This window comes from Heptranchias perlo, chromosome 6 (assembly GCF_035084215.1).
Source record: "Heptranchias perlo isolate sHepPer1 chromosome 6, sHepPer1.hap1, whole genome shotgun sequence".
Lineage (NCBI taxonomy): Eukaryota > Metazoa > Chordata > Chondrichthyes > Hexanchiformes > Hexanchidae > Heptranchias > Heptranchias perlo.
In genome coordinates, this window is record NC_090330.1 from 51,302,148 (window position 1) to 51,315,471 (window position 13,324).

Genomic DNA, 13,324 nt, shown 5'->3' on the forward strand with positions numbered 1-13,324 from the left:
AAGTGAGAGTTGCAACTCACACAGTCTAAGTTTCCACAGAAGCATGAAAAGAAGGCCCAGCATCCAAGAGCCAGCAGTTGAGAAAGATAAACTTATATAAGGAATTTCTCAGCAGTGTTTGAAGGACTGTTGATGAGAAATGTTCAGGTAGGCTATACCCCCACACAAATAGAATTAGACCCGGGGCCAGTGCAGCGCCCCTCCTGCTGAGAGGATAATTGGTCCTGTCTTAGTGCCACCAAACCATCCCCCATCCACTGTTGCCCACTTTCCTCCAACTTCTAACCCCCTTTTCTTCTACCTCCCTCCCCATCCCCTCTCCCTGTCTATCTCCTTCCACTGTAAAGAAATGGGTGCTGGCCCAGTGCCAAAGAAAACAAGTGTCCTTTGTTGCTCCCTCTCCTCCACCCCCATCCTCTGCCTTGTCCCCCTTTTCTTCCACTTTTCGGTCTCGGACTTGGTGCTGCTCAAGTATCGAGCACCCCAACTGGGAGGCTCGAGGTCAGTCTGAAATTGTCAGTGCCTTTCGCACCTCCACACGCACCTCACGTATTTGAAGTTGACACATGTGAGCCCGTTTGGCTCACCAGAAGCTAAGTCCCAGGGGGGAGTGTTAGAGCGGGAAACAAGGAGGGGGCGATCGTTACAATTGTAGAGTCAGGGGAGCACTCCTGCTCCTCCTGGCTCCACAGGAAATGTTTTTAAAAATTGTTTAAAAAAATTTACCTTTAGTTCAACGGCTGCAGCGACAGCTGAAGAATCCTGAGCGGGGTAGGCCTGCCCCATTCATCACTGCCCAATTTCTGTGAGGTGAGCTAAAACAGACATTAGGCCTCTCATTTACATATATATGGGACTTAATGCCATGTTTTTAGTGGCAGCCAGGGATATCTGAAAAAATTTTTAGATGACTTTGGGGTGCATGACATTGGTAACCAAATTGGGCCTTGTTGTGCCTGTTTTGCACCACTTTCTATTCCACAGTCTTTAAAAACTAGGCTGTTTTGTTAAATATTAAAAAGTGTTGAAAACTTATGTCTACCAGAATATGAAATGCATACCTTTTTGCAAAATAAAGACAACCCTTAAAGCATTATCTTGCCAGAAGAATGGTTAAATCATACACTGAAAAAAAAACTAGTGGGGGCTACGAAATAGATAGAAACCAACAAAAGCCATGAGAAAATTGCCATGGGAACAGCACAACTGTGTCGAACTACATCTTTTATGCATCTCTCAAAGCTGTGCTATGGTTGTCTATTTTCAGGTATCTTTTGTAGTTGACTAAATGTCCTTTGGGTTATTGAAGATTCACACTGCTGAATTTTCATTACATCCCGTCAAGTAACTGTAAACAGCTACTCACATTAAAGGGCAGCTTAATCTAAATTGTAAACCATAGGTGAATGCAAGAGTAATTGGTGCAATCAGCTTTCATCAAACTTTCAATGTCCATCACCAAGAGTGGCTCAGTAGCACCACTACTGACCAAGCTGGCTGAGTCCTGAAGGACATAGCTGCCAGACTGGGCCTGCGGCAGGTGGTGAGAGAACCAATACGAGGAAAAACCTACTTGACCTCGTCCTCACCAATCTACCTGTCGCAGATGCATCTGTCCATGATAGTATTGGTAAGAGTGACCACCGCACAGTCCTTGTGGAGACAAAGTCCTGTCTTCACACTGAGGACACCATCCAAAATGTTGTGTGGCACTACCACCGTGCTAAATGGGATAGATTCAGAACAGATCCAGCAGCTCAAAACTGGGCAACCATGAGGCACTGTGGGCCATCAGCAGCAGCAGCAGAATTATATTCCACCACAATTTGTAACCTCGTGGCCATGCATATCCCTCACTCTACCATTACCAACAATCAACCCTGGTTCAATGAGGAGTGTAGAAGAGCATGCCAGGAGCAGCACCAGGCATACCTAAAAATGAGGTGCCAACCTGGTGAAGCTACAACATAGGACTACATGCATGCTAAATAGCAGAAGCAGCATGCTATAGAGAGCTAAGCTATTCCACAAACAACAGATCAGATCAAAGCTCTGCAGTCCTGCCACATGCAGTCGTGAATGATGGTGGACAATTAAACAGCGCACGGGAGGAGGAGGCTCCATAAACATCCCCATCCTCAATGATGGCAGAGCCCAGCATGTGAGTGCATAAGACAAGGCTGAAGCATTTGCAACCATCTTCAGTCAGAAGTGCTGGGTGGATGATCCATCTCGGCCTCCTCCCGAGATCCTCACCATCATAGAAGCCAGTCTTCAGCCAATTTTTTTTTTTATTATTCGTTCATGGGATATGGGCGTCGCTGGCAGGGCCAGCATTTAATTGCCCATCCCTAATTGCCCTTGAGAAGATGGTGGTTAGCCACCTTCTTGAACAACTGAGTGGCTTGCTAGGCCATTTCAGAAGGCGATTAAGAATCAACCACATTGCTATAGGTCTGGAGTGACATATAGGCCAGACCGGGAAAGGACAGCAGGTTTCCTTCTCTAAAGAACATTGGTGAACCAGATGGGTTTTTACGACAGTCCAGTAGTTTCATGGCCACCATTACTGATACTAGTTTTTTTAATTCCAGATTTTTATTTAATTAATTGAATTTAAATTCCCCAGCTGCCGTGGCGGGATTTGAACTCATCGACTCTAGGATATTAGTCCAGGCCTCTGGATTACTAGTCTAGTAACATAACCACTATGCTACCGTACCCAATTCAATTCAATCCACGTGATATCAAGAAACAGCTGAGTGCACTGGATACAGTGGCCCTGACAACATCCCAGCTGTAGTGCTGAAGACTTGTGCTCCAGAACTAGCCGCGCCTCAAGCCAAGCTGTTCCAATACAGCTACAACACTGGCATTTACCCGACAAAGTGGAAAATTGCCCAGGTATGTCCTGTCCACAAAAAGTAGGACAAATCCAATCTGGCCAATTACCGCCCCATCAGTCTACTCTCAATCATCAGCAAAGTGATGGAAGGTGTCGTCGACAGTGCTATCAAGCGGCACTTACTTACCAATAACCTGCTCACCGACGCTCAGTTTGGGTTCCGGCTCCAGACCTCATTACAGCCTTGGTCCAAACATGGACAAAAGAGCTGAATTCCAGAGGTGAGGAGAGAGTGACTGCGCTTGACATCAAAGCAGCATTTGACAGAGTGCGGCATCAAGGAGCCCTAGTAAAATTGAAGTCAATGGGAATCAAGGAGAAAACTCTCCAGTGGCTGGAGTCAGACCTAGCACAAAGGAAGATGACAGTGGTTGTTGGAGGCCAATCATCTCAGCCCCAGGGCATTGCTGCAGGAGTTCCTCAGGGCAGTGTCCTAGGCACAACCATCTTCAGCTGCTTCATCAATGACCTTCCCTCCATCATAAGGTCAGAAATGGGGATGTTCGCTGATGATTGCATAGTGTTCTGTTCCATTTGCAACCCCTCAGATAATGAAGCAGTCCATGCCCGCATGCAGCAAGACCTGGACAACATCCAGGCTTGGGCTGATAAGTGGCAAGTAACATTCGTGCCAGACAAGTGCCAGGCAATGACCATCTCCAACAAGAGAGAGTCTAACCACCTCCCCTTGACATTCAACGGCATTACCTTTGCCAAATCCCCCACCATCAACATCCTGGGGGTCACCACTGACCAGAAACTTAACTGGACCAGCCACATAAATACTGCGATGGGTGACTCACCTCCTGACTCCCCAAAGCCTTTCCACCATCTACAAGGTACAAGTCAGGAGTGTGATGGAATACTCTCCACTGCCTGGATGAGTGCAGCTCCAACAACACACAAGAAGCCCAACACCATCCTGGACAAAGCAGCACGCTTGATTGGTACCCCATCCACCACCCTAAACATTCACTCCCTTCACCACCGGTGCACTGTTGCTGCAGTGTGTTCTATCTACAAGATGCACTGCAGCAAATCGCCAAGACTTCTTTGACAGCACCTCCCAAACCCGCGACGTCTACCACCTCGAAGGACAAGGGCAGCAGGCGCATGGGAACACCACCACCTGCATGTTCCCCTCCTGACATGGAAATATATTGTCGTTCCTTCATCGTTGTTGGGTCAAAATCCTGGAACTCCTTACCTAACAGCACTGTGGGGTACCTTCACCACACGGACTGCAGCGGTTCAAGAAGGTGGCTCACCACCACCTTCTCAAGGGCAATTATGGATAGGCAATAAATGCCAGCCTTGCCAGCGACACCCACATCCCATAAATTAATTTTTAAAAAAACTTCTAATGCATCTGGTACTGGAAATAGTATGCAGCCAGACAGCAGAATCATGCATGTACCTTTAGGTCATTAAACACCTTAGAAATTTGTAAAAGATAAGTTAAATTAACAGAATAAAACAGCTGGGAAGGTGGCCTATGCACCTACCAGTACACTGTCAAATAAAGCAATTGAAATAAGGCCCAAAAGAAGTGGTCACATGCCTGTTTATGTGCTTTTCATTGGACACTAATTACGCAGAACAGAATGCTAATTATGCCAAATCCCTTGATCCTGAATTTTTTTTTTAAAAAGCAGACTATGTATTGGCAGAACACGCAGGGAAATCAGGTTTTCAATTCTGTAACCTGAAGAGTTTTGCTTAGTTTTTAAATACTAGTGTTGCATTGTTTTCCTTGGTGGTCATTACATAATTGAAAAGAGATAGCTCTTATTGAAAGCACTAGTAAACAGTTTTAAGATATTGCATACTTGCAGAGTCAGAAAACTATCAAAAACTGATCGTCAGCTGTATTTAGAGCTCAAAAAGAGCTTCAAATATCAGGCTCATGGGACCTACTTAAAACTATTTGCATAAATTTCAGGGCTTCATGAAGATAAGGAGATAGACTGCAAATGCAGTGGAAAATGGGCTGGCCAAAACCTAAGCTGCATGATCAATCACTTTATTGCAGGGGATAACCCTCTAATTGATCTGACTAGTTCATATTGACAACCTCTCATTTCAATGAAAAACACTTAATATTCTTGTGAAACACTAACAAGCTGATCCATGGGTCAAAATGCTGACTGCTAGCTGATGCTTGGCATGTATGATTTTGATACTTGATTTATGGCTAAATGTTAAATATGAAAAGCAGATTGCCAAGTACTTCCAGTATAGGAATCACTCATTATTAATATCACCACTTCTGAAAATAAAGTTCCAAACAGGCGGATTTTCCAATGCTGTGCTCAGTGAGCTGCTCCTTGGAGGCAGCCTGGGTACAATATGCAATTAAGTAGGTAGGCAGGAGCGCTCTCGGCGTGCACTCCTGTTTCAGCAGTCTAGGACCTTTTGTTTTTGAGCCAGCACTGTCTGTGAGCACAGGCCTCATTATAGCCCTGAAATTTATACAAATAGATTTAAATAGGTCCGAGGACAAATTTGTCATCTTTCGTGGCCTCATCAAGACCACTAATAACAAAACAGTGGTATATATGAAAAGGAAAGGTCTTTGTTCCATCAATGTGTAGTGTTGGAGTACAGGAACATAATGGGCCGGAAATTGCTTTAAAAAGAACGGTGAACTCAACAGCACTCACCATCATTAGTGGCCAAATAAAAAAGCAAGTTCCGGCATTAGCACATGTGCAGACAAACACGGAAATCCGGAACTTGCTCTTCCTGGTTCACCGGCGAGCTGTCAGCTTCGCCTTAAAGGAATATCGCCGGCTGCAATCACCAGAATCAATGGACCAGCGCCAACTTATTCTTCTGCCCAGTTGGAAAGTAACTAATATCGCCACAAAACAGGTACGCTCAAAAATACCAGGTCTAAACTAAGTTTTCACAATGCGATAAGTCTTAATGACTGCCATACAAGTAAAAATTAACTTTAAAAAATGTGAAGTCTCATTACTCCTTATTTTAATAGTTTTGGTCATTAAAATTTTTTTAAAAAATGTTAAAAAACATTTTTTTTTACTTTTTTCTTCTGTCTCTTTTATTTACTTTGATTATTTCTTATCCTCTTTTTTTTGGTGTCTATAACTGTTCTTACAAATGATTTTAGTGTTGTACCTTTTACTTCCTGGATTTTATGGTCCAGTTTGCAGTAACTGTTCGCAACTTTATAAGTATCTTTCTAAGTATGAATGTCAACAGGGAACAATGCACACAGTGTTGCCAACACTCACAAATGCTTACATTTTTGGAAATATTTTGTTTAAATGCTTGTGAGTCACACTACAACAAATGTGGAGTTTTCAAATTGTGGATATGTTTCATTGCAAAAGAAAATGATTGTGTTCAATATGGGGCATAATTTTAAATGGTTGGGAGCAGGGAGGGGCAGTAAAAATTTTAAAAATCTAAATCCCGCCCCCAACCTACCCACTTCCAGTTTTCACGGAGGCGGGAGGAGGGGCGGGCAACCAACCTGCTCTTAGGAGGCGGGTCGGTCAGTAAAAGCTTTTGAGGAGGCTGTGGGCCTCCATTTTTACTTTTGTTTTGAACCCTTGGGGGCCGGGATTCCCGGGCCTTCTACTTCATGCCATGTGAGAGGAGGCAAGAAGGCCTGAAACCGCAAGTAAGTGCCTTTATAGCACAGCTTGTAGGCCCGTAGGAGCAGGAGTGCTTCTCCCAGGCCCAAAAAGCCTACCTGCAGCGTCCCCCCTCCCACGATCTCCAACCCCCGCCCACCCACGATCTCCGACCTCCTCCCCTACAATCTCCGACTCTGCCACGATCTCCGACCCCCGTGATGACCCCCAATGACTGACCTCCCCACAATGAGCCCCGATGTCTGTCCCCCCGCCCCGTGACTGACCTCTCTCCCCGATGACTGACTCCCCCCCCCCCCCCCCCCGGTGACCCCCAATCCTCTCGATGACCCCTATGACTGACCCCCCCCCACCGATGACGGACCCTCTGATGACCCCCGATGACTTCCCCTCCCCCAATGACTGAGCCCCCCCCCCCGATGAATGACCGCTCCCCGGTGACTCCCGACACCCCCCTCGATGACTGACCCCCCTGATGACTGACCCCACCGGTGACTCCCGACCTCTCCCAATGACTGACCCCTGATGACCTCCGATGACTGACCCTCTGATGACCTCCGATGACCCCCACCCACCCGATTACCCCTCCCCCTATCTAACACTTAGCTTTTCACGTCCTCTCCCTGGCTGCTCTCCCATCCGACTGAGACCAGCCTGTCAATCAGGACGGCCTGTCGGGCAGGAAACGTACACAAAAAAAATAAAAGACGTCCTTACGTAAAAATCATAAAGATGTCTGGGAAACCAGTACTTCCGGGTTTCCCATCAGGAATTTCACCCCCCCAGCCCGTTCCCGGCTCCCCGATAAAATCATGCCCACGGTGTTTGATTCTGATTCTGCTTGACCCAAAAGTGTTTTAATCATACACTGCCCACTGACTGGTTGTGGCACATGGGCCTGGCTTCCTTCCAAAAGGTTGAACATACTTGATCTAGACTAGCAATTGGCAACTGTCATTAGAAAAATACTAGATTAAAACTGCCTCATAATTGGCACAATATATATTATGAAAACCAATGATCATGATGAGAGCTTTGCTTTCATGGTTAACCCCATTTTTGGATCGACTACTGATGTAATTGATTTTATAGAATTCATTTCCAATAGATGATCACTTTTGTTATTTCATTGGGATTGTTATATTCAATGAGGGTAACTGAACAAAACGCAATTGCAAGTTCCTACCCAAGTAAAACTTGACCCCATTTCCAAGGCAGCATATTGTAATAGGATCCTTTATTCCTTTACATCTAGAGGAAGTCAGCACATAGAAACATTAGAGAAAGTCAAACTAAATAAACAATCCAAAAAAATACCCTCTGGATGGCTGAGTGCACAATACCTTGTTTAGAAGGGTAACGTCATTCCTGTAAAGATGGTGGGAAAGCTTTTTTTGTCATAGTTAATAAACATGCAATACAATAAAGTAATTTGCATTGCCTATATGGAACATTACCTTGAAGAAAACATGTGGCTGTTCTGGACTGCTTTCTTTCCTGAAATTGTGATGATCCCCTTTGACAACAAAAACATTTTTAAAAGTCCCTCGGATGGCTCAGAAGTTTCACACAATGAATAGCTGAGCCACATAGAACTGGATGGTCTCATGTTCGGTACCAATTCTATATTTAGTTAGCTGATCTCAGTGTGAGACACAAATGGTCCCAAAGCCCCTGGTTTGGGAAGGAAAAATCAGTCAGAAATTCCACTCCTGATTGACATCTAGTGACTCCCTGCTGGAAGTGCACGTGTGTGGATGTTAGGCAAGAATAAGATCAAATTCTGCAGTGAGGCTTCCCAAAGTTGAATAAACAGCTGACACTCCCATCCAGGACTCACACATGAATAATGGCCATTTGGACAAGTAACTAGAAAGTGCTAGGCACCTACTGTACCCTATGCCAACTCGGAGTCAATGTCTTCAGGGGAGGTGAAGAGAGTAGAAAATTGGCAAAGAAAGCTGTTGAGGGAAAAAAGTATATATTTTTTTACAATTCAGAATACTTCAGATGATAGTAATTGGTTCAGTTGTTCGTAAGCCAAAGCAGAACTTAAAAGTAAACAATCTGCTTGCACTTGCCTCTGATATGGGTCATATTACTAGAAAGTTTGATTAGAATAACATCAATGTGCTATGTTTGACTTGTACCTTTGTTCACTACCCACAGTTTTCCTCTAGCCAGTTCCAAGACCTACATGGAACTATGATTGTTTATCTGCATTTGTGGCTTAAACAGCCTGAATAAATTACTCTTTAGGCTAAATTGAAGACTTTTATTACCAGTGTAGATGAAATTTAGCAAATATAATTAAATTACAGTGAATGCAGTTGCTACTTGCTGGTGGAATGTAACAACTACACTTTCATAAATAGATCAATGTGCATACAGAAAGCCAAAGATCAAAAATGTAATAAGAGAATGAATTGTGAACAAATATTAATGAGAAGAATTTTGTATCAACCTCATTCTGCTTATACCTGCAGAATTCTTTATTGTTTTTAGAAGATGCCACTGCAGCTAAGGAGACTTAGAATAAAATGCAATATTTGCTTTGTTGATTCAAAATAGCTAATTGTTTCCTCAACCACAACATTTTGCAATAATAAAGGTAAGAATCAAAGAAGTGTTTGAAGGAGTAAAAATGCAATCAAAATAGTCTTCCAAAATATTAGATAGCAATCATTTACTTTTTTTACCTTATGCAACTGTTATCTTGAGCAAATTAGCAAAATTTTAAGCATTTGCCAATTTTCTCTAATTAACTAATCCAAAATTTGCAGTTCCCTGCTATCTGATCTCTATATACCTTGCTTCACCACAAAGACAATATTCCAGTAAAAGTCTGTAATATTTGTAGAACGGGAGCTTTGAACCATATTATTCAAATGTCTGTCACATATACACTTTAATTAATCAACACATTTAATCCTTAGCCTCACCAAAAAAAAAGCTTGATCAAATTTGTTGCAGTCAAAGATCATAATCACAGACTCTTGTAAATGTTTTACTCCTACAGTTGTTTTGCTGTCTTGAGGATTGCCTGTTGAATTTTAAGTACCGTGTCCTCACATTGTTCAAAAAAGGGTGTAAGGATAAACCCAGCAACTATAGGCCAGTCAGTTTAACCTCAGTGGTGAGGAAACATTTAGAAATAATAAATCCAGGACAGAATTAACAGTCACTTGGACGAGGGTGGATTGATTAGGAAAAGCCAGCACGGATTTGTTAAAAGCAAATCGTGTTTAACTAACCGCATAAGAGTTTTTTGATGAGGTAACAGAGAGGTTGGATGAGGGCAATGCAATTGATGTGGTATATATGGACTTTCAAAAGGTGTTTGATAAAGTGCCGTAAAGTAGGCTTATCATCAAGATTGTGGCCTATGGAATAAAGGGCTCAGTAGCAACATGGATACAGAATTGGCTAAGGGACAGGAAACAGAGAGCAGTGGTGAACGGTTGTTTTTTGGACTGGAGGGAGGTGTACAGTGGTGCTCCCCAAGAGTCGGTGCCGGGACCACTGCTTTTCTTGATATATATTAATGACTTGGACTTGGGTGCACAGGGCACAATTTCCAAATTTGCAGATGACACAAAACTTGGAAGGGTAGTAAACAGTGAGGAGGATAGTGATAGACTTCAAGAGGATATAGACAGGCTGGTGGCATGGGCGAACATGTGGCAGATGAAATTTAATGCAGAAAAATGCGAAGTGATACATTTCGGTAGGAAGAACGAGGAGAGGCAGTATAAACTGGAGGGCACAACTCTAAAAGGGGTACAGGAACAGAGAGATCTGGGGGTATATGTGCACAAATCGTTGAAAGTGGCAGGGTAGGTTGAGAATATGGTTAAAAAACATATGGGATCCTGGGCTTTATAAATAGAGGCATAGAGCACAAAAGTATGGAAGTCATGATTAATCTTTATAAAACACTGGTTTGGCCACAACTGGAGTATTGTATCCAGTTCTGGGCACCGCATTTCAGGAAAGATGTGAAGGCCTTAGAAAGGGTGTAGAAGAGGTTTACTAGAATGATTCCAGGGATGAGGGACTTCAGCTAAGTGGATAGACTGGAGAAGCTGGGGTTGTTCTTCTTGGAACGGAGACGGTTGCGAGGAGATTTGATAGAGGTATTCAAAATCATGAAGGGTCTAGACAGAGTAGATAGAGAGAAACTGTTCCCATTGGCAGAAGCGTCAAGGACCAGAGGTCATAGATTTAAGGTGATTGGCAAAAGAACCAAAGGTGACATGAGAAAATCTTTTTTACACAGCGAGTGGTTAGGATCTGGAATGCACTGCTCGAGGGGGTGGTGGAGGCAGATTCAATCATGGCCTTCAAAAGGGAACTGGATAACTACTTGAAAGGAAAAACATTGCAGGGCTATGGGGAAAGGGCGGGGGAGTGGGACTAGCTGGATCGGTCTTGCATAGAACAGGTGCAAACTCGATGGGCCGAATGGCCTCCTTCCATGCTGTAATCTTTCTGTGATTCTATGATTCTACAATTTCCAATATCGTGTTTTCACACTATACAAGTATAAAAGATCAAGAGTTTTACAAGTTTATAAATTTTGACTCTATTTTGCTTCTATGATGAAAAAAGTAGCTTTGTGACACAAAAGGTGCAGGAAAATATTGCCTATGTAGCCTCAGTATTTTAAATAGACAAACATTAAAAAAGTCACATTTTGTATCCTTTTTACCCCGTATGAACTTACTTGCTTGCAATATACTGTTCACCACATTAAATTATTCAAGGTATGATAGTTATAAAGATACTTTGAATCCATGCCAAAACAGACATTGAATCTTTCGGAGAGTAAATCTATCTTTGAACCACAGTAAAAGCAAGCATAGCATCTCTAAGGATCTTGCATACTGTCTAGAAGATGGAGCTCTGGGAACTATCTAATTTAGTATACAACAAGATACTCTAAACATCCGTATTATTTTTTTCACTTACCCCTTTGGCATCAATCACTCCAGGGTTGGCATTGAACTTTACAGTTTTAAGTCTAGCTCGTTCTTTCCTTTCAACTCTGGAGATACAGAAGGATGAATGGTCCATCAGAATAGCATATTTGGACTCAATAGTTCAGGAAAATACAGAAGAATTTAAATTTGATGGATAGCACAATAATCAGCCTAACAGCTACAATTCTTACACAAAGATTTTTAAATTAAAATCACATCCCTATTTCACCCAGGTATCATGAGTTTGCCTGGCATTTATATGATCATTAGATAGGGAATCATATGATATTTAACACTCCTGACCCATCATCTGGCAGCTCAAAGTTACATTAACAATATAACCAACAGGTCAACATTCATTTTAAAACCATTGCTTATGTTCTTCATGAGTTCAGCCTTTTTCCATATCAACAGGTTAGCAGGATGAACAGAGTGCTTGCAAACAGTGAAGCCGGTAGATGAGGACTACCTGCCTCGAGTGGCCATGATTGCTTCAATGCAATATAATCTGATATATACATGTTTAAACATGTCCAATAAAATACTTAAGTCAGGATAGAAGCCAAAAACCCAATGTATCATGTGTAATCTTCATTACATCAAGAAAAATATTCCAAGGTAGAAATGCAGGTTGGGGGGTGGGGGGGGGGGCGGTGGGATGAGAATGTCAGAACAGTGGCATGATATCAGTGGAGGGGGTAGTGTCCACAATTTGGGGCGGAACACAGATTTGCCGGGTCTCTGTCCCTTGCGGATTCCCCAGTACATTGCAATGCGTGGAGGGAGAGAAGGGAGGGTATGGGTGAGCACTTCCTCTGCCATTTAAGGACAACCTTGGGAATTCTGCCCGGTTCACCCTGATAAACCCAGCTGGACCTAGGTATATGTAGGTCCTCTTCCGGATGCTAAAATCCCAAGAAGGAAACCTACAAAGGGAATCAATCCCAGATTCCAATTCAAAAACACCCTTGTGCTACAGACCATTCATCACTGAAAACTGCTTGTAGGACACCGATAATGCCGCTTTGAGCCAGTAGTAGGACCTCTACAAGAGGAACCCAGGGCTATACCCTTTCTGATTTTGCACTCTTTCCAGTGGGGAATTGCCATGGCAGTTGAAGATGTTCCAGAGGTCAGGCGTTTAAGGTATGCAGTAAGACTAAAGAACCGGGGAATCATTACCCTGCAGAAAAGAAGGTTCAATATTCAATATTCTAAGGGCATAAATAAACCAAATTCGATAACCAGGGAGCACGGACTCAAGTGCAGAAGAGGGAAGGTGAATAGGCAGGTTTGTGAATTTTCGGAACAAACTATCCTGGGAGATAATGGAGGTAAATAATGTGATCTTGTTGAAGAAAGAGATAGACGATTTTTGGTGAAAGATATAACTGAGGGATATAACAGTTAATAGTGTGATATTGTTTGAACTTTGGATTCTTTTGTGGTCCTGTACATTCCTATGTACCTATGACTGCGCAACAGAAATTTAGAATTGAAGCGCTAATGAGCAGCATCACTTTGAATTTCCAATAATATTAATGACTCAGAGTCACACCTGTATTAAGATCCATTACTCTGAAATTGGGCATTATTAGTTAGGTTCACCGCAAATTAAAATAATTACTAGCTAAATAATAGGAGAACGGGTGGCATGGTAGATTAGATTATCACACTGTTCACTTCTGGGACCTGGGTTTGAAATAAGTGCATGCTGATAATTTGGAACTCTTCTTTGATGCTTATAAGGATCTCAAGAGAAATAAATGAAGGAAGTCTTCACCCACCTTCTACTGGATGTTAGACTATAGTAC

At 42.8% G+C, this 13,324-nt stretch overlaps 1 protein-coding gene across 4 annotated transcripts in view; it reads right to left on the reverse strand.

The window, feature by feature from the left end:
* The window catches only part of dlg2 (discs, large homolog 2 (Drosophila)), an 861,897-nt gene that overhangs the window by 66,297 nt on the left and 782,276 nt on the right, over window positions 1-13,324 (reverse strand). For all 4 annotated transcript variants that reach the window (XM_067986281.1, XM_067986283.1, XM_067986282.1 and 1 more), the window contains one exon: window positions 11,500-11,575. In XM_067986281.1, coding sequence (XP_067842382.1) covers window positions 11,500-11,575 — 76 coding nt within the window. The remainder of the gene's footprint in view (window positions 1-11,499; window positions 11,576-13,324) is intronic.